The sequence below is a fragment of the Neodiprion pinetum genome, chromosome 1 (assembly GCF_021155775.2).
Source record: "Neodiprion pinetum isolate iyNeoPine1 chromosome 1, iyNeoPine1.2, whole genome shotgun sequence".
Classification (NCBI taxonomy): Eukaryota; Metazoa; Arthropoda; class Insecta; order Hymenoptera; family Diprionidae; genus Neodiprion; species Neodiprion pinetum.
Genome location: NC_060232.1, coordinates 29,078,733 through 29,100,357, shown reverse-complemented (window position 1 = coordinate 29,100,357; position 21,625 = coordinate 29,078,733). Strand labels below are relative to the sequence as shown.

The window sequence follows — 21,625 nt, the reverse complement described above, 5'->3', positions numbered from 1 at the left end:
CCAAATGACGCAGAATTCTCGATTTTTCAGGTTTCCTCGGAGCACTATGTGGTGATCAAGGATTACACGGCCGAAGGAGAGGATGGAGTCTCGGTCACCGTCGGAGACATCGTTGAGGCCGTGGAACACGCCGAGTCCGCAAAGTGAGTTGAGTCATTCGAAAATTTCCAGTCGAATTTGGTTTCGGTATTTCATAAAAACGTCGCCTTGCCAAAGAGATAAATCTTTGGCATGGTTAGATCGTTGACTCGGTGTAACTCGGTGCTTAAAAACTATTTCAGTCCGGGCTATTTGCGACTCTCTATAAATATCTAACCATAGAACATAACATTCCTAACAATAACAGACAGGCTATCGGGGTGTTGAGATAATTGATGGACTTCCGACGATCCAACGTACGCGACAGTTGTCGATTTTTCTTTGCTTTTTGAATCAGGGTACCGACTAGAAACAGAAACCTGAGATACAAAAGACACCAAACAAAGCCTCAGCATGCAGGTCCGTCCTCGAAGAATTGATTAACGACATTGAGTTCGCAGCAGGAAAACTTCGCTTCACTAATGCTACTTCCGCTATTAATAACCATCGATTTTTCTCTGCACCGACAACCGAAACTTAAATTTATACCGGCCATGCAACCCTCAAGAAATATGAAATACTACGTCTATAAACTCATCCGCAGCTCCCGATAGGTGGAATTTGTTTTCGGTACGCACGTGCTGAATTTCAACGGCTATTGACTTTTCGCTGACGTTGATTTGGCCGGTACATTGACTGACTCACGCGTGTCATAGCTCAAAATTGTGAGCAATAAATCTGGCCATAAAAAAACAAGAAGTGCGTATAACGTATACTTTCTTATAACGGAGAACGGAAAATCATACATTATTTTTAAACGTGAAAAGATCCCGAAGCTTTTTATTCCACCAAAGTTCGACAGACCAAAACGATGGGGTTGAAAAGAGGTGCAACGTCATTCACGATGGAAAACTCTCGGTGCAATCCGCGCAAAGATCGTTGCCCCGACTGCTTGAGGTTGCTTATTTTCTCGCAGTATTTTTACCCGGTCGACTTTGAGACTTTTTACGTGCCGACCGTCAGCCTAGCGAAGGAAACGAGCAGCGTCGCTTGAGAAGTTAGCTTGACACAACTCTCATCTGCGAGTAAATCCTGACAATGATTTAGCAGCTCTTTAAGCCGTTCGAAAATCGTGAAAAATTAGCTGCCTATCTCCGAGCTTGAAATAACTTGTACATAGGATTTCACAGGTTACCGTCTGCAAGTTTCGCGAGTAATAAGTCACGCCAGATTCAATACCTAAACGCTCGCCATCCGCGCGTGTCTTAATGCCGGGAATTTCCGTTAAGCAAAAAGAACTTTCACAGGTTCGTCGACCCTGATTTTAGAGCCCAAGTTCGTAATTCTTCCCGGCGAAACGACCAGCTTGATCGCCGAGAGGTGACACGCGCAAAAAAGATGCGCCCTGTCACAACAAGTCCTTCTTTGATGTCAAACAACGCGTAAATATATTTTATGGGAGCTCAGAATAATTCGACAATATTTATCGAAGTCGAAGCCAGTCTATTAAGAAGCTTGAAATTGACAAATAGAAGAATTACCTTTCTCCTTCGGAGTACTCGAGATCAAACTAGAGCTGGTCGAAGCTATTGGTTTGACGTCTGTCCATAAATCCTTGCAAACATACTGCAACCATTAACCCAATTGCTTCGCTCCTAGAAACGCATTTACGATCGGTTCAACGTGCAGCAACGGCGTTGAGCCGCTTCGGCAGTAGTTGGTTGAAAATTCTCCATCTGACGTCACTCGCGTCTTTCCGTTACGTCCGGTATACAAAACTACTCATCGGTCAAAACGCGACTTATATTTGTCAGCGCTATCCTATCATGAAGCATAACATTCGTCGAGCTACGCTGTATGCAACAGCGTCGTTTGTATATTTTCACGTGTATCTTCGCAGCTTCTCTTCAGGAATGCCTACTATACTCCTGCAGTGCTGTTTCAACAGTCAATCTATTTCCATCCTCCGTCGTAGATGACAACTTGCTAGAATTACGATCAAGACAGACGTTTTGACGCTGCAATTGCACATCGACAATTGAATTTTTAACCAAAAATCAACGTCGATTTGATCGGTCGCTTTACAGTGGAAATATCAAAGGAAAAAACCTTGTGTATATGAATTCGATTAACGAAACTAACTAAAATGCTTCTAATTCCACGCAACTAATCCACGCCGCAAGTTCATTCTATTATTATCTATGACATGTAGCATGTCATAAGGGAATTCAGAAGTGTGGGAAAACAGGACACATGCCAAAGTAAACAATCAGACGAAGACTTTGTTTTTCATTTTACATTGAATAATGCCCGATTCACAGAGGTAGTTTAAACAGCTCAACTAAGGTTAGTTTAAAAATAAGTAGACCCGATGAGTAATTGAATATTGTGGCTAAGCTTACCTGCTTACATAAAAGCCAGTTGGAAATTCGTAAAATTTTCTCTTTTTTCCAAGTGAAACTTACCTTCGGATGATAAGGAATGGTTTCCCTCATCGTATCACTGAAAGAAAAGGTCTTCCGATGCTTTTAAGTAGCCAATAAATGTGTCGCTCGAGCGGCTTAACACCTCGCTTCGCTAACGAACTAACGAGAAGAGGGTAATCGACCTCAGCCTTTGACTCAAACGCTTCCAAACAATTCTAACGAGTGGCTAATCCGCTGCAGCTCGATCAAAACGAGAAGTTGAAATAGGCTAAGACCAGCCCACAATCAGCTCAACACATGCGTGAGAGGCGATTAACTTATAGCTGAAAAGCGGAAGAGTAAATAACGCTAAAAGCTGTACGTCGAAGAACGGCGATCAGGGACAGTTCAGACCTTGAAATTTTGCAGGAAAATGAAGAGCGACCCCGACCTAGAAGTCGGAGGCGAGGTCGGCGTTCCTCTGGACAATTCCGCGGCTAAACACAAACTCGCGGTCCGACCACGAAGAAAACACACCGATCCGAGGGCGCGTAGTGCCGTTAAATTGAACGGTATCAACCCGCCAGACAGGTACGTGATGAGGTCCTGCAGGATGTCGCTATCCAGATTCCTGCCTCAGTCGTTTGCCAGACCCTGCTGGATGGCAGCAGGTTTTCTACGATATTTTGCAATCCGTTATTCGACGTGAGACTGAAATTATACGGCCGCAAGCACGCGAATCTCGCGCGAGAGATGCTGCCAATTCTCATAGACCGTGTTTATATTCCTCCTCGTCTACGTCTCGAGAGGAGAATCTATAGAGATGCATCGTGGCGTTACCCGGATACCGGAGGCACAGCTGATCGGGGCGTCAAGCGGCGTAACAGGTGGTGCAGAGAATGTGACACCTGTCATTGAAAACGTGGCAAGGCACGCGTGAGAACTTATAATATTCGTTACGTACATTCTACATACATACGTGTGATGAATGGATTGCTGAATAAACGAGAGATTTATTTGTTGGTCGTAGTTTCGAGTCTTTTCGCTGGTTTTAGACAAATTTTAGGAGTGATCGAAATGCCGGACGATTTTTCGGGACAAAACTAAAGCTGGTTCGTTTCACCCGTTGACCAACTAACTACGGGTATAATAACATGTAACAAGTTAGATATTTATACAGTTGCTACAGCGGCGATTTTGGCTTATGTTAACGGCGGTCAATGGGCCACGCATCGTTGCGGTTGCTAACTTGTTGAATCTCAGCCATTAATTTTGTGGATACCGAGGCTGATTCGGTTCCAAAATACGTAAGTCATTTCAAGTCTACGCAGCCTATCGGAGCAGCTGCATCGATCAGATTGATCTCAACGTTCCAAACATTTTTTGCGGATATGTTATAAATTTTTTTTTACACTTCCGATTGTACACATGTATCGATTAATCCTGTACACGTCCGAATTGTCAGATCTAAACATCACTCATTTCACTATCGGTTTTCTTTTACTACGACGGCAACGTGGGTCGACCGCCAAACGCGCCAATAATACCTATCGCGTATCTCAAAGCACCCGTGTATTATTCTAGAATACTAATAGATCAGACACGTGGGTGTATGGGAAGTAAAACTGGAACAGTGACTAAGGCTGTGCCTACGTCATTTTATCGGTAGAATCCCGGTTCATTTAACGGACTAGAAAAATATTGATATTTAATTTCAAATTTGGTAATTTTTCTGTGAAAAGAAAGAAGAAAAAACTGCAGATAAAAAAAGAAGATGTACCAGCCGCGGTCGGAATTTCATAAAACTAGAAAAAATAATAAGATACAACGTACTCGTTTCGTTCTTCACCTCCGAGCTAATGATTATCACATAATTGAACGATGAAAAAAATTAGACAATACTTTGGCGCAAGATCTTTCATTTCATACTTCACTTTCTCCTTTTTACCGAACACAAATTTACGAACACGATATCCGCTAGATTCGATGGTTAAACTCTATGGTTTAACAAACGCACTATTTTGTGAACATTGGACAAAGTTTTATAGGCGAGGATAAAACGAGATTTTTTCATTTTATTCTGATCCACTGAAAATCATGAAATACAATTTAATTACCATTGCCTTTTTTTAGAGTGTACGTGCGAACCAACGATGGCAAAGAGGGCTGGGTGCCATCCGGTGTTGTCAAGCAAAGTATGATAAGCGAGGAAAGTTCCACGCTGACCAGTCAAATACGTCCTGAAGACTCTCATTATCGACGAGAGTAAGTCCAAATCAGATATTAACTCAGCTCTGCCTGTGATTGGGTGAATCTGTTGCCCGAAGACGAGTTTATCACTTTACAATACATTGCGTAATTGTGTTTATAACGAATTTATTTAAATACATTGCAGAGCTGTGATAAAGGAACTCGTCGAGACCGAGGAAGAATTTGGCAGGGACATACAGTCGGTGGTTGAGCGTTACTTGAAACCTCTGGATCACCCAGGAGTACCGAGAGCCGTGCGAGATAACAAAGATCTGATATTTACGAACCTGAGGCAAATAGCCGAGTTTCACAATACGTAAGTAGCATCGGATCCTGACTTGGATTTTGGCGATATATGCGAGCGCCTGAACAGTTCCCCAAGTGCCAAGTCTCGGTTAAACACAGTTGACACTGTCGCTCGATCACTTGAAACAAGAAAACTCCGGTATCGTTCGTAAGAATTGTACTCGTTAAGAACTGTGAATTTTAACGATCGTAGACAGCTTGCAGCAACAGAACTGCAATGACGAATCACGACGGTTTATCGCTGGCAATAAGGCAAAGCCACAGTTTCACGTTAAGTGCGGGTCATTTGTCAGCTGCGGTCCATTAAGAGATAATTTATGCACACGTTTGAATCTCGCGTACAAGATTTTCGCAATAATCGCAAATCGGTCACACGAATCGCTTCTGATACAGATAAAAAATTTTACCCCCTTAGCGATGAAATGTAGTAAGCTGTGTAAGTCTTTAATTTGATTTTTGCGTGATCGTGTGCCCCGCATCCTATAGACACCATTTACTACGGTGCTGTTCATGATGTTTGATTTTTGTACCCCTGTCTCGATCATACGGCGTCTGGTTTGCCCCTCTTGACCCTCTGCAAACCTACGATCACATTTTTACCCGCCATGTCCCGAAGTGTTTTTTTATTTTTTTATTTTGGAAATGATCGAAAAGTTTTCGCCTCATCTGTACACAAGGCTCTGGAAACTTCTAGTCTGATAGAAAAAACTTTTTTTCTTTTACAAAATGACTCAGAAAATGTAAAAACGGCTTGCAAACAATGATTCACTGAATTGTGTCTTACTCTCGAATGAGTAAATATCCATCGCGTCATTCTTCAGAATTTATCTTAGACGAGGTGTAAAATCGTCGACAATATTTATAAAGTTCGAAACTGATTCAACGGTAAATAATTCTGTTGGGTAGATACTTCAAAGAAACAACGAATCCTATGATCTTTATAATTAGAATTGAAATTTATCAAAAATGTTCGGAATTAATAATTAGGTATGCCTAGGTTTGTAATTAAAAAACGAAAAAGCAAACCACGACGTACAATTCTTTGAAAAATTTGCCGCCGAAAATTTTCCGAGCGAGGTAAAAATCGAAGTGAAAATTTAGTGCAGGTAAAACTGAGTCGAAATTAATAACAGTCAAATTCGTGCGTTGCCCAGTTTTCAAAGAAGAGATAAATTCTAAGTACATTTACGTCCATTAATCGTTTGCACTCTGGCTGATACCGACCAAACAACGCTTGCATTACTACAATCTACTTGTCCAAACATGCTGAAACACGAATCGAGTAGGATTTGCGATTTTGCGAACACTCCTTTGAAACATAGTTGAAGAGAATTGAGCAATATCCGCGCTGGCAGTAGTACAAGCCTTGTTAGGTCAGCCGTGGCTCGAGCAAGAACGATTGACGGCGCTTCTGCATCTTGAATTGGAAAACTATGCGCAGTGACGAAACCTTCCCGATCGCATTTTCCATCTACATACTTTATGTAACAGAAACCCTTACAAGCCCCCATTCATAATACGAGACTTTTTTCTAATCACTTGTTTGGCCATGACACGCGATGTTTCAGTATCATCAAGTGAATTTTCATAGATCATCCATACGTCGATCGTCACATCATCCCCCCTCGAAGTAATTGTTCTAATCAACATCTTGTTTTCTACTAGTTCCTGGTGTAGTTTCGTTTCCACTTGATCGATACGAAGACTGATTGAGCCCGGCTGAATTTCTAACTACCTATAATCGGTAGGCGTAGGTTTTTTGTGGCATGAAATTAATCCCTTTTTTAATTAGCTCGTTCGGCAGGGTGTTGATCGAGGGAGTCAAGTACTACGCGGACCAACCACGGATGCTGGGAAAGACTTTCTTGAGACTGGTAAGATTTGCTCGTCATTCAACTTTTATTCACAACTGATCTGATAGATACGGTTTCAGACTTATACATTTGCCTGAGACATTCTGTCGCACGATTGACTGTTCGTTTATTATTTTCTGATCTTGTGTCACAGGAACGAGATTTTGACAAGCACGTTGCTTACTGCAGAGACGAACCATCGGCTCAAGAATTTCTTCAATCGAACGACGAAGTCCGCGATTACTTTGAAGTGAGTGTCGAAATTTCAGTTTTTACTAGAGCTTGGGCAAAAATCGAGAGCCTCAAAACGATGGTCTAATTTAATCTCATTTCCTAAAATATGATCGCAAAAATCTTGAATCGATATTGTACCATCGACAACTGGTAGCTACGATGGAAACCTGAGAAATACGCCTCCACCTTACCACCAACAGTAAGGCAGGGCAGGGTACGACAGAAATCTGCAAGACTCGGTTCGCTCACGGATCCAGGATCTAATTTCGGATTTCGCATTAGTGACGTCGAAAGTGGCACATTGACACAGTACTTCTCATATCTAAATGTCTCTTTACGCAGACAATACACGTCTGTTAAGGACGATAATTACCTTTCTGGATTTGAGTTAAAAATCGACTAGCAGCTTCAATTTATCGAATAGAATCGCACAAATTTGAAATCAGCGAGTTTTTTTTATTTTTTCGCGCTCAGGTATTCGTACCGAGGCAGTAGTTACACCTGTCAAGACAATGCCTCGTATCTTCCATACTGTTTCTTCACCGCTACCAATACGGATTCGCAACAATTGATGAAAATCTACAATTACATAATGGCGAAACGCGCGGGCGCCCGCATCCAGCCCTCGAAATAGAAGCGTTTATTTTTATCGAGTGATCATCCGGCGTCCTCTTCTCTTTTACTACGCTACGTCTCTGTCTCTCCCGCACAACCGATTACAACGCAATGAAATACCCCGCCGATGCGATATCAATCCGTGACGTTATCGCTCTAGCCTGCAATGACGTCACTGGCGATGAGGATGGATTAGCAAAGATAACGCTGAACCTCTTGGCCCGAAATTCTCGTTACGCCAACTTTTTCCCGAGACATATCATAAATTTAACCGAAATTCCTGGAACCATGACCACTAACTCAACTGCAGGCATGAGAAAAAAAATCGAAATAAAATATCCCTTCTAATCCAGACCGCGAAAGAAAAAAATATCATTAAAGCAGTTTAATACCTAATAGTAAAAACAATTTCCCATTGTCACCAGAATTTGGGGCACCGATTCTGATCGCATGATCCTCGACGAATTCAACAAATTTTGCGTACATAATCAAAGCCGTGAGATCGACTGGTAGCGAGACAACTTTTGCCGCCTTGAAATTTAGCGTATTAGATGATTTCGCAAATTTCCGCAACTCGTTCGCGGATGTTGGAAGTGGCGCGAACGTTCTGCAGAGTCCGATCTTGCTCTCGGGCGATGGGTAGTGGTCAGTTTCTCCCTGGCTAAGTTTAGCCAGAGCCATATCGGTTCTACGGTTCCGTCCCTCCCTTTCTGTCCCTCCCGAACCCCCCTCGGGAATCGGCGCCGCGGGGGAACCACCGGCTTTTGCTCTATCCGAGATCCTCCGCGAACTTACGAACCAGTCTGCGACGAGCACGTACTCCATCCAAACGGCCATCCGACGTCACAGTAGTGTTTAGTTCCCTTGGCCCTTTTTAAGGTGTGTTTTTGTTTACGCAAGGGATTCCCCCCCCCCCCCCCTCTCCCCCCTCGGCTCCACCCACTTCCTCCCATCAATTTACCGCGCGGCGAATGGCAAATGGCGAATGGTGAATGGTGATTGGTGGTGACCGTCTCTCTCGAGTGTCAAAAGTGGTTGCGCCAAAAATACACGTGATCCGCCGGATGAATTGACGGTGGTATCGAATTACTCCGGTTACGGAGTACTCGGTCTCGGTTCATCCGGTTTTTCTTTACTCAAATCCGTTCATTTATCGGTGAAAGCTTAAATATTTGATCCCTTTCCCTCGCCACTTTTAGCGCTTCTTCGTCGTCATTTTTCACATTACTACGCGCATCAAGCTTGGCAATGGTCCAGGTCGAAAAGAGGAGGTCACACTGCGCGCTAACTCGATTAACCTGGAATTTTTATTCGGATTCAAAAATCGTTGACATACTTTCAAAAGAAATTTACATATATTCGGAAATTCCGACGCCATCGAATTTACGCGGAACCATCGAGAAGTCTAACTTCTTAGCTCACAATTGACAACAAGACTTGATTTCGTCTGTTGCACTTCGATCTAATTTTCACATAGCTCTGTCTCGTTTCACCAAATGCATGATTACCGTTAAATAAATCCGAGGTATCAAAATAGAATGAAGTAAAGATCCTGCATACCAAGTCTCGATCATTTACTCAGTCACTGTGACACGAACGTGAACGTTCCAGTTTGAATTTCAAACGATACATTACGTCATGTCGTCGCTTTAAAATTTGTCCTTGTTTGTCCGTTTTCTTTGCTTTGTTAAGTGTTTCAATAAATGATAAGTAATTGATCGAATCCTTAGCGACATAGCCAGAAGAATTTGTTTTTCAATGTTTTCTAAACAGTCTTTATTGCTTATTGATACGAGGAACAGGTGATCGAATAAATGTTGATCAGTAAATTTGTCCGCACGGGTGAATCGGCCGGAGGTTCTATTCCGCGCCGCTCAATCGTACAGGCTAAAAAATATTTTTTTTCTTTTCGCCACATCTTTGTCAACCACGTATTTATAGATTGTATTTGAAAATTCTTTTCACTTTCTGTCCAGGAGCTGAGCCAGACTCTCGGAGACGACAAGAGCGTTTCGGAGCATTTGAAGCTCCCGATACAACGCATCAACGACTACCAGCTCCTTCTTAAGGTAAGCCTGCACCAATCCTTCGGTAGAACAGAGGTTCGGGTTTTTCTCGGTTCGAACTACCAGTCGCAGAAACTTTTACGTGGGAGTTGCCGACATCCGTTATCGGACTTGACTTATTCTTCACGCTATCGGATGCACGGCGAATTTATATTTGGGGACGCGATCTTCTTGCTGCTAACTGATAGACAAGGCCTGGCAAAATGCCCTAGCCAAATAGCAGCCACGCCTTACTGAATCCGGTCTGAGCGCACAAAATTGATCAATTTCATTTAATTACTCGTAACGCAAAATATATTTTGAAACTGTGATTTGGTAAGTTGGAGATCGTCCAAGCCAGCAACCGAACCAACCGCCTTCGCCAATTTCTTTTTCGAAAGATCGCGGGTTCCAGGCCACTAAATTCATCGCAACATTTGACGATCCGTTTGTTTGTACGGTGAATAAATGATCCAAGGCGGTTGCACGCAGCGTGCAGGTGAAAAAAAATCCGCACGTTGCTAGATTCTCCCAAATTTTGTCACACGGAATTATACACTTCGAAAAATAATATTCGGAACGAATCGAGTATGACGATTCGACAGAAATAATTTCCACCAGATGAAATCCCGCGAGCGCATTCCAGTATCTACGACGTGAAATTATAAGCGTAAGAAAAAATATTTATTCCGTCTGACGTTGTGGGCTGAATATTTGCATCAGTATGCGAAAATTGCTGAAATCTGAAAGGAGAACGATACGCGGACATATGTACTTCGTTAACGTATTACAATTTCCTTAAGTGCGTATGGTGAGGATCGTTTTGGCAGTTACAAAGTCCGAGAATGCAGCGCTAACAGATATACGAAATACTTTCGAAACCGTAGCATCTCACATGCCTGACCTATATATTTACAGTTGAGATTTTCGTGTGACGAGTAAAAATAGCACATTGCCAGAATGTTACCTTGAAAGTATATCCACGCTGGATCGTTTTGTCCCTGCACGTATGTATCCGCAAACTCACGCGTTTTCGATAATCAATCTGGATGGAATCATTAAAACCGCGTAAAAATAAGCGGATAAAAATGTTTTCAAAATATACACGCGTGCTTTCGTTCGCAGAAAAATACGACCGCAGCTGTGAATAACAATTGAAGACCTTAGCAATGCGGAGCGATAAAATTATATTAATAAATGGAGATTGTCGGTGGATTTGGTCAAATTTACTGGTCATTTTTCAAAACTTAGGTAGACCCCTAATCGGTTTTATAGTACCACATTGACGTGTGTTTAGAAATTCTCAATCGTGATGGCGTGGCTAACATTCGCTAAACAAACTTTCAACCTCGAACAGCACAAGTCAGATTACTTTCGACTCTTGTTCGCTTGTTAACGAATATACTGTATTACCCCGTGTAAACAGATCGCTATGCCGAGACGCAATTCTGTTAGCGTTGAAAAATTCAAAAATCCTCCAATCTAGCTCAATGAGAGTAAATAGGATGCGAATGAAACGCGGACTGTCTCTCGTTGGAAATTCGTTCTTTCTAGCCTCGGCGAGATATTTTCAGGCGCGACTCGGCGAATTCGAAATTAGTTCTATCCGGAGCCTTCATACTTTCCGTGCGAAAAATATTCCCATTTCCTAAAAGTGCATAACATTATCCACCGATGAAAATTGTGCAAAAATAGAATTAACGCGAAAATATCGGATGATGTAATTATGTATCGGTCCGTTACCGAACGCGTTACGTGTAATAACCACGCATATACGTAATACGTTACAGAGACGTGGCAAAGAGCTGGAAGACAGATATCTGTGCCATCGTGGTAATAAGACTGTGACATGCATGTTTACGCTACCGATGTACGGAGGCGGGGGTGCGATGGGGGGATTCGGGGGTGACAGAGGGGGGAAGAGGAGAGTGGGCGACGGACAGATTTAGCGCGCTAAAAACAGGTCATCTTTGTGCCACCTCAACGCCGTCTGTCCTGCTTGTCCGCCGCTTTTCAGACGGCAAAGAAAAACCGTGAAATTGCTATATCCAAGTCGTGAGTTTTGTACCGAAAGAGGGACGGAAGGTGAATGGGGTGAGAAAATTTTAGAATAGAAAGCTGAAGGCCGACAGGTCGTACATTCTTTATGCGGTGTAGAATAAATGACGCGTCTTCTCGATTACCGTCAAAGTTCGCTGAACGTTGTATTCAGGATCAAACGAAGTTTGAACAGATGTAACTTACGAATAATGGAAACTTTCAGGAGCTGGTGAAGTATTCGACCCGACTAGGCGAAGACTGCGACGACCTCCAGAAGGCTTTGGAGTTGATGCTAGGCATCCCTCACAGGGCAACAGATAATAAGTTTATAAGTAACATCGAGGGATACAAAGGGAATATACACAAGCTCGGGAGATTGCTGACTCACGTAAGTGCAGCTTTGACTTTCCGATATTCGTCTCAAGCTGCAACGACGAAGCTCACAAGTTTCGACTCTCAATGTCTTGGAAATGTTTCTATTCTAGGAATGGTTCAGTTTCATCGACAAGGACAACAAGAGTAAGGAACGATATTTATTCCTCTTCAAAGCCCGAATCCTCGTTTGCAAGGTCAGGCGCATTTCGGAAGACAGATCAGTATTCGTCTTGAAGGATATTATTCGAGTAAGTATTTCCTGCTCCTCCGTCACTCCGCAACTAATCTCTCCCCCCCCCCCCCCCCCGCCCCTTCTTCCCGCACTCATGTAATTCGTATCCTTCCAGCTGCCGGAGGTAGAAGTAAAGGATCACCCTGAAGATCAGCGGAGCTTTGAGCTGCACCACACGAGTCCAGACGCGCCTGGCTATCCCATCACTTTAGTAGCTCACAAGGACCTCATTAAGCAGTACTGGCTCAAAGAGATACGCCAGTACGCCAGCGACGTAGTCGCACTCGCGGAACACGCTGCGGACGACCTGCAGCTGACGGAGGTGCAGGAAGACTTCAAGGACTCAAATCACGTCAAACCGGAACCGGTCAAAGTTGAACCCCCGAAACCCGAGCCACGGAAGACTGTTTCAGACCCCAAACCAGAACCTACGAAACAGATTACCAAGGCCGCCAAATCGGAGGAGACCAAAGGAAGTGAAAAGGGCCAGGAACTGATCGAGAGAAAAGTTGGAGACGAAGGTAACGAAATGTCGGGCCGGTACTCGTCAAGCCGGTACAGCTCCGCATCCTCCAGAGTGATTGAGGGTAATTATTCAAATTTTTTACCATTGTTTCATCACCATAAAGCCAACGAACGCCGTACTTTGCACTGATAATTTTTGTTCGTCATTGTTATACTTATATTGACGCGACTGGTTACCGTTGATTTTATCATTTCAACGTAGTCAAAGTCGCCGTAAAAACAAGTCATTCCCTCGCTAGTACTGAGCTCGCCTGATTCCATAACGCATCGTGAGAACAATCTAGCACACATCGCTTGCTCCGTACTTGCGACGAGGTGACATTTGTGCCAGATGCAACTTAGCGGCGTATCTCAGGTAGGCCAACGCTTCATTTCGGTTAACTGCTGACTGCTGTAGAGTACTCGTCCGTGTCAAGCAGCCGCAATGGCATCTCTTCCTATACGGAATCGTCGCTGTCGGCAAGTGCATCGAGGAAATCCTCCTCTGCAATTGGTTCAGAAGTCACGTCTGAAAGCACCAACTCGTACACCACTGCGATTGGGGGTTCGAACTCGATCAGTGAAGTGAAAACAACGAAGCTCGCCCTGACGAAGGGCGATTCCGGAAAACCAGTTTTCACCAAGACCATCGAAGGCTGCAACGTTGAACGTAAGTTTCAGACTTGGGCCATTTTTTGGAGGATACTTATCGCGACGCGAAGCAATCCCTAAGATTTACGAACCTACCTTTTCATTTGGCCAAGTATCTCAAGGGTGCTCGTGTACAGATCACTCTGATTAATGTGTGTCATAATATAGCGCATGTGTTAACGAAAGATCTTAGACATTATTATGGACAGTTAATGTCGGTTTCAAATGGTAGGTTGAATTCAGAATCGCCTCAACACTTCTGATTCAGTTTTTTCGTGATGTCCGGCCTAAAAGATACAGTATATTGGCGCAGTAAAACTAACTGTGGGACTCGTCAGTATGATTATTATAGGTACTTTCAAAATCCAACTGATATAGTAGCCCAAATTTTTCCCGGCATACTGTGAAAATATCCACACTAATTGTCAATAGTCGATAAAAACAATTGCATCAAAAATCAATAAAACGATGTAAATGCGAATGCTATTCTGCAGTCTAATCACACACCAACTACTTACTTTGTACTACTGCATTACGGTATTCATACATAGCACCGAGCACCGTATCCAATGACGTTTCGTTACCTACATTTACCTGAATACGACGAATTGCATGTGCACAATGATCCATAATGAAACACGAAGTTTTTTTAAAACACCATACAATATACAACATGCATAGATATTGGATAGAGATGGTAATTGGCGTAAGTGAACCTGATGATTTATCGACGAATGATCAATAGGTGTATAAATAAAAAATAGGAAAAGAGAAATAAGTCGCTATAATATATTTTTATTGTTCTAGCAATACGAGCAAAACAGGCATTGATACACGCAATAGGTAAAGTCGTCGTAGCCCGAATCACCCATCACTTTCTTCGCCTTTTTTCTGTACTTTACATGGCCTCGTCGATTTTTATTTTTCTCCACTTAGCCTCTTATAGTAGCTTCTGAGTATACGCTTCTAGCCGTGATCTTAGATGACACTATTGCTTTTAAATGCTAATTTTAGATGTTGTCAATCATTTACTTCATATATCATATACACGCACACTCACACACACATAAACATAAGTAGACTTTTTTTGATTTTTAACCTGATTTTGAATTGGAAAACTCACTAACTAAAATTTTTTATTTTTTTATTTTGTTCTGTTTATTTTCAAAATTATATATAATCTTTACCAAATTTTGGTTTATTTTTGTTTTTACTATACTCGGGATCTCGAGATTTATCGGCACCTAAACTTCAATACATGCAAATAGATTAGCAGCTATTTTGCGAGTAATACAAACCTCCCACGTATACGTCGGATTGATTTGAATTTTTAAACAACATTCACAGCCCATGTTAAATCCATAATTATTAGTGGTGAAATACAAAAAAAAATACATCTGCTTCTATACCCGAGAAATAAGGGCAGGATAAGGATCGTGTATGTATAAACGATATAAATCGACGTTGCATCTAAGGAAATATACCTACATATATGATTGATATACGTGGAAGATATTATTTCGATTTATGAGGTTCGGTATCGATAAAACGTACAGCACACAAATTTTTCAGTAAACAAACATCACACAACATATTCAAAAGTACATGTTGTCCTCTAAAACTGAATAAAAATACAATTTACTATTCTGGATGTTGGTGATGGTAATGTGATGAAATCTTCTCGTAACCGCAGCTTCTTCAAGTTCATTATAAGTTCGTTATTATTTTCCATGCAATAATAATGTTGTTTTAACCCGAAAACTGCCTGCGAATCGAAACGCATCAGTGAGATAAATTCCACGAGCGAAGTCGAGATATGTTCGCAAATTCCTGGTTTCTTGTTAAATTGTTCTTCTAGTACTGCTTACCCTTCTTACACAACTGGTTGAAATATCGTGATTCAGTCAATGTGTAGCTCTAGAAGACTTTCTAAAAAAAAAAATGCTAAATATTTTATTTTGCACATCTAATTCTGCGAATCCCGATCGCATACTTTTATCAATCGATTCAATAATTTCTTTTTACTCAAACATAGCCGGAGAGAGCGCCACGTTCGAGTGTACATTGAACGATAATGACTCGCCGTCAAGGATGCACTGGCTTAAGGACAATAAGCCGTTAGATGACAAACTTGCGGACAGAGTGGTGACTAGTGCCGAAAACAACAGCACCTTCAAACTAGAGATTGCAAATGTCTCGGAATCTGACTCTGGAATTTACACTGCCAGAGCAGTCAATAGCGATGGCATAGCAACTTGTACCGCCCAACTCATAGTTCATGAACGTAAGTGACGTAGGGATAGTGATCAAATTTTTCTAAATAACAGGTGAAGTTCGTGACAAAATTTGTTAACGAATGATATTTTCCAGTGACTTCTGAAGAACGGAAAGCCAGGGCGGAGGCGAACGCTCCGATATTCTTAGTGCGCCTGAAGGACACGGAACTTCTGGAGAACACTTACTTACGGTTCATGGTTAAGATCAAGGGTGATCCAAATCCTGATCTTAAATTGTGAGTATAAATATCACGGAAGTGGTAAACGCTGTACGATTGAATTGTTGAACTGCTGAGCTTACGATTTTTACGCTCACAGCTACAAGGACGACGTCCTTATCGACTCGAAGAACGAACGTATCAAGATTGTAACTGAGAAAGCAGACAAGGGTTTTTACGAGTTAGTCATTGCAGCTGTCCGGCGAGAAGACGCTGGAAAATATTCGTGCACAGCGATGAATCGGTTCGGCGAAACGTCTTGCGAGGCCAAGGTTACTGTCACTGACGAAAAAAGCGTATTTGCTGGTCTTCCCGAAGGCTTACTAGAGCCCGGTGTGGAACCACAATTCCAATGGCTCAGAGACGGTCAACCGTTCGACCCGGAAGAGAGATTCAAAGTATTGTTCAAGGACAGCGAAGATACTCTGGCTCTCGTTTTCCAACACGTGAAGCCAGAGGATGCAGGTTTGTACACTTGCGTTGCTCAAACCAGCACTGGAAACATTAGCTGCAGTGCCGAACTCACGGTCCAAGGGTCTGTGAACCAATTGGCGAAAAATCCCGCAAAACCCAAGCTGGAAACGGAGTTTAAACAGTCTGAAGTAAACGCAGGAGGATCTGCAATGCTCGACTTACAGGTTCAAGGTTTCCCCAAGCCTCAGATCAAGTGGACAAAGGACGGCGAAGAGATACTGGCCGGTGGAAGGATCAAATATCTATGGGAAGATGAGGAATCCCTCTCGCTTGTGATCAAGCAAGTCACAGCCAAGGATGCGGGCACTTACACGATCAAGGCCAAGAATGAATTGGGCGAGGACAGCACGCAGATTGAACTTATCGTAAAATCTGCACCAAAAGTTACGAAAAAAATGACGGACACTACCGTCATGACAGAGGAGACCGTAACAATGACTGTCGAGATCGAGGGATCACCTGTACCAGAAGTTACATGGTATAAGGATGGTCAGTTGATTACAGAATCGGAGCGTATCAAAATTACAAAGGACAGTAAGGGAGCGTACAGCCTGACCATAAAAAATACTAGAATCGAAGATTCCGGATCCTATTCCATAGTGGCCAAGAACGAAATTAGTCAAACTTCAGAATTCTGGAACTTCAGCGTGAAATCACCTCCGAAAATTAAAAGGAAACTTGGAGAACCGAAGGTCATCAATGAAGGCGACAGCCTGACATTGTTGATCGAAGTTGAGGCTGACCCAAAACCAACTGTTAAATGGTTTAAGGACGGAGAAGTAGTCAGTGAAACTGAGCGTATAAAAATAGTTCAAGATGGTGACAAGTACATGCTGAAGATCACCGGCGCCGTTAGTACCGACGCTTCGACTTACAAAGCGGAAGTTAGCAACAAGCACGGCTCGAGCGTTGATGAAACGAAAGTAAATGTACGCAGCGCGCCTCGATTCAAAACCAAACTGAAAGACGTAACGGCCAACGAAGGGGACTTGAACATAGAATTCGAAGTCATAATCGAAGGCTTCCCAAAACCGAGCATTCAATGGTACCTGGGTGACGTTGAAATCACCGAAACGCGGAAGGAGTATACTCGCATCGAAGAGGGGGATAATTACAAGCTCATTATCAAGGAAGTGAAGACTGAGTTGTCCGGCAAATACACTTGTAAAGTTAAAAACGAATTTGGAGAGAATGAAAGTAGCTCTACGCTAACTGTGCACAGTAAACCGAAGATCATAAAGAAGCTGACGGATCAAAAAATCACGGAGGGAGATACTTTGAACTTGAAATTCGAAGTGTCTGGCGTGCCAGAGCCTGAAGTAAAGTGGTTTAAGGATGGTAAGGACGTCTCTGCTGATGCGAGGATCAAAATCACTAGGGACACCCAACGTAAAGAGAGTTACGACTTGACGCTCAATCTTGTCAAGGGTTCCGATGGCGGGTTGTACGAGGTTCGAGCAGAAAATCAAATGGGTGTTGTCACCAGCAAGAGCAATGTCATTGTTCAAAGTAAGCATTACATTAGTTATCAAAAGAAAAATATCTGTAATCTACGCTATATAATATCGTCAATAATTCGTTTTGGTACTGTGGTAAACCAAATTGGCTAAGTGCTGATGAATGTTTATCGTTAAAGATTAAAAGTTAATAAGACATTATAAAATTATACAGCGTAGAAAAAGTAGTAGCAAATACAGATATAGAATCCACAGCCTTGTAGCCCTGTTAGCATACAACTTTTTGAGAAGTCGAACATCAATTCTCCATTTTTTGCCAGCTGTCAGTAAGTATTGAAGTAACGGATACACTTTTTTCCGCTTTTCAACTTCATAGACGTGAATTATGTTCAAAGATTTTATGGACAGTCGCTTCGTATGAAGTAAACTTTTTTCCTGTGGACTGCTGAACTTACCCTCGATATATACCCAGTATAGCTTCCATACCCCATAAAATCGAAGCTTCTCCGTAAATGCCTTTTGTTTTGTTAATTAAATGCCTTTCGTTACCTTTCATTTTTATGTTGTCCACATTATTCGTTACATGTTGTTTTATGCCAGTGGCAAACATTTTTATTTTTTTTTTTACATACATGTATACTTTCGTTATTCCCATAGATGTTCATTCATGTTATTTTTGTTACCACCATTATCCTATTCATATTAATAAGTATGAGTGTGTGATCGCCTATTAGAAAACTTGTAATTTCATAGCGAAATCAGAAGAAATTACAGAAGAAACGAAAACGCTGAAGATGGAAATGACTGAAAATGTCGAAATAGACGAGGAAGCTATAGCCCCAAAAAAAGTAACCAAAGAAGATCAAGCTCCACCTAAACAACAAGCTACGGAATCAGAATCTGAAGGTAAAATATCGAAATTCCATCCAATCACCGTCAAAATTACGTTGCATGTAATCAATTGACTTTGGCATATTTACGCGACGGTAAAACATGTAAATACTTTGCGGTATGTGACTAAACAAGTAAACCAACTACACACCTAAAATGACATGTACGTAAAAAAAATATTTAAAAATGATTTATCCGTCACGAGTTAAAATGATGCGTTAACAATTTACCTAATTATTGACAGAGAGTAAAATCTGAATGGCTAATAGCGTGTACAATAGCGTAGAGATAGTTCTAGAGGATGTATAATACATTCAGGTCGTGTCACACTGGAGAAACAGAGCATCCAAGTTATCCGAGGGGAGGGAGATACGATTACCATATCTGTTGCCTCCACCACTACTCACGAAGCTATGCTCACAGGTAATATTGTCTTATCAGACGCACAATCAACATTGAACACTTATACCGAAATAACTTGAACACAGATCGATTTTGTAACTCAGTAATATATCACGATTTTTCGTCATTAAAACAACACGTCTAGTAAAATTAAACCGTTTTAAAATTTCAATAATCAGAAACCGATTTTCGCTGATGCTTGAGCATGTTTCGTTTCGATTCGTTTTTTTTTTTTCTTACCGTTTTTAAAATAGTTACAAAATCTTGTCAATGACTCGCAGATTCATACACATGCAAAATTGTATACAACACATTATATCACACTGCGTCGCAAGCTCGTGTTTAAACAACAATAACCGAAACTATGCTAATCTACGTGATGCGCTATCGCTTTAGTTTAGCTATGTATCCATCTGTTGCGTAGGAATTTTTTTAGAGTTCCGGATATGTGTTTGCGTTAATATTAGATAACGGCGGTAGTTGATCGCGAAGTGACAGGCAGACCCTTCACAGGTTCTGATGAGATGCATTCTATTAGCAAGATGACGACCACAAAAGTCGAATGCCAGGAAATAGGCTCTGAGGGACCCGAGGTAGAAGAGATTGCCTCGTACAGCTATGTCATCCATGAAGATAGTAGCCAGAAGCCTTTAAATGGAGTATTGATCGAAGAATTTTCCGAAGGTGAAGATATTAGAAAAAAAATCATTGTAAACAGAGGGGTTTCGATAGTGTCTGTGTCAGACGACGAGTCGACCTTAAAAGCAATCTCGCGAGACGTTAGTACCGATGACATCCATAACGCAGACTTGTGGGAAGCGCAAAAATTAATTAATGGATCATACGAAGAATTTTCGAGTCCCAAGTTTGCCGAGGAATTCAACTTGAATGATTATAAACCGCAAATGGGGATGAAATTGAACGAGACTATTATAGAAGAGTGCTCTGTTGAGGAATCATTGTCGGAAAGACCAACCAAAACCGATTTACAACAACCGGAAACGCCGACTGTCGAGAAAAGTAAACTCCGTCGACAGAGCTCGAAATTAGAAACATTGGATACGAGTAAAGGCGAAAAAGTTGAAACGGATTTACCACAATCGGAAACACCAATTACCGAAGAGAGTAAATTGAGTCGACAGAGCTCAAAGATAGAAAAACTAGACACAAGTGAACGGGAAAAGATCGATACTGATTTACCAAAACCAGAAACTCCAATTGTTGAACAGAGCAAACTCTCCCGGCAGAGTTCAAAATTGGAAAAACTAGAATCAGGTGAAATAGAAAAAGTGGAGACTGATTTACCAAAACCAGAAACTCCAATTGTTGAACAGAGCAAACTCTCCCGGCAGAGTTCAAAGTTGGAAAAACTAAATGTTGGCGAACCTGAAAAAGTCGGTAACAAAGAATTCTCCCGAGAGAATTCGCAAAAAGGTGTCAGGGATGACGACGAAGGTACAAACGAGGAAATAGAGGCACTTCTGCAACGTGTTAAACAGCAGCGCAGCGTTCTTGGAGATATCCTGAATAAAGAGGGAGAGAGGGAAAATTCAGGTAAGATTCATACGTGCAAAATACGGACCTCTGAAGAGGTTGGTAAATTACAAAATCTTGTATCTTCCTACTCTTCGATCGTCGTGTGCCCAAATTTTGTAACATTCTACACTTACTCTACCTATGTATGTCATCTCGTGTCTCTAAAAATTGTTTTCATGCATCGGTGATGTTAATCCACCTTGTGAATTTCTGTATGACGAAAGAATTACTTTTCTATCTTTACTGGTATTTTGGTTTCTGGAATGGCATTCAGTGCAAGCACTTGTCTTGAAATTAGTATCAATTTTATGTTACGTGTAATTTTTTTACCGAACGTGATTACGTTAATGTTGAATGTGATATGTAACTTCTTGTCTTTACGTTGTGTTTTTCGAATATTTCATGGGCACTGAAGAATGCGTTTGAAGATACTTCAATATTTTATTGATTGTTCGTCAAGTATGTGTAATTTGAAATTGTAATGCTTTTTGCACGCATTTACAAGGCGCATGGCTTGCATGACACACCAAGTTAGTCTTAGTATCTGGAAAACCGCTTGCCGTAGAAGAAACTAAGATTTCAGGTACGTAAAATTACAATTAATTTAAAACACCTCGGAAAGGCAAAGCGAATGTATTATAATGACAAAACTGCAGTAAAATGTAAATTTTAATGGAATGCGACAATTTACCACGAAACATTGATTGGAAATGAGTGAATGATGATTAGAACTGAATGTCAAATATTATTATACATTCCAAACTGTCGTTTAAGTGTACGTAA

General features: G+C 41.6%; 1 protein-coding gene across 11 annotated transcripts in view; it reads left to right on the top strand.

Annotated features, from left to right (window-relative positions):
- The window catches only part of Obsc (Obscurin), a 44,770-nt gene that overhangs the window by 12,426 nt on the left and 10,719 nt on the right, over window positions 1-21,625 (top strand). For 2 of the 11 annotated variants that reach the window (XM_069135502.1, XM_069135519.1), the window contains 18 exons: window positions 31-143; window positions 2,913-3,074; window positions 4,617-4,748; window positions 4,879-5,049; window positions 6,832-6,913; window positions 7,047-7,142; window positions 9,718-9,810; window positions 12,050-12,214; window positions 12,312-12,449; window positions 12,549-13,020; window positions 13,356-13,607; window positions 14,396-14,431; window positions 15,624-15,872; window positions 15,959-16,100; window positions 16,183-18,065; window positions 18,767-18,919; window positions 19,223-19,327; window positions 19,820-20,860. In XM_069135502.1, the coding sequence (XP_068991603.1) occupies window positions 31-143; window positions 2,913-3,074; window positions 4,617-4,748; window positions 4,879-5,049; window positions 6,832-6,913; window positions 7,047-7,142; window positions 9,718-9,810; window positions 12,050-12,214; window positions 12,312-12,449; window positions 12,549-13,020; window positions 13,356-13,607; window positions 14,396-14,431; window positions 15,624-15,872; window positions 15,959-16,100; window positions 16,183-18,065; window positions 18,767-18,919; window positions 19,223-19,327; window positions 19,820-20,860 (5,485 nt within the window). Of the gene's footprint in view, window positions 1-30; window positions 144-2,912; window positions 3,075-4,616; window positions 4,749-4,878; window positions 5,050-6,831; window positions 6,914-7,046; window positions 7,143-8,481; window positions 8,621-9,717; window positions 9,811-11,856; window positions 11,881-12,049; window positions 12,215-12,311; window positions 12,450-12,548; window positions 13,021-13,355; window positions 13,608-14,395; window positions 14,432-15,623; window positions 15,873-15,958; window positions 16,101-16,182; window positions 18,066-18,766; window positions 18,920-19,222; window positions 19,328-19,819; window positions 20,861-21,625 lie in introns of those variants that run through there. The other 9 variants (XM_069135503.1, XM_069135504.1, XM_069135506.1 and 6 more) reach the window with 9 other exon arrangements.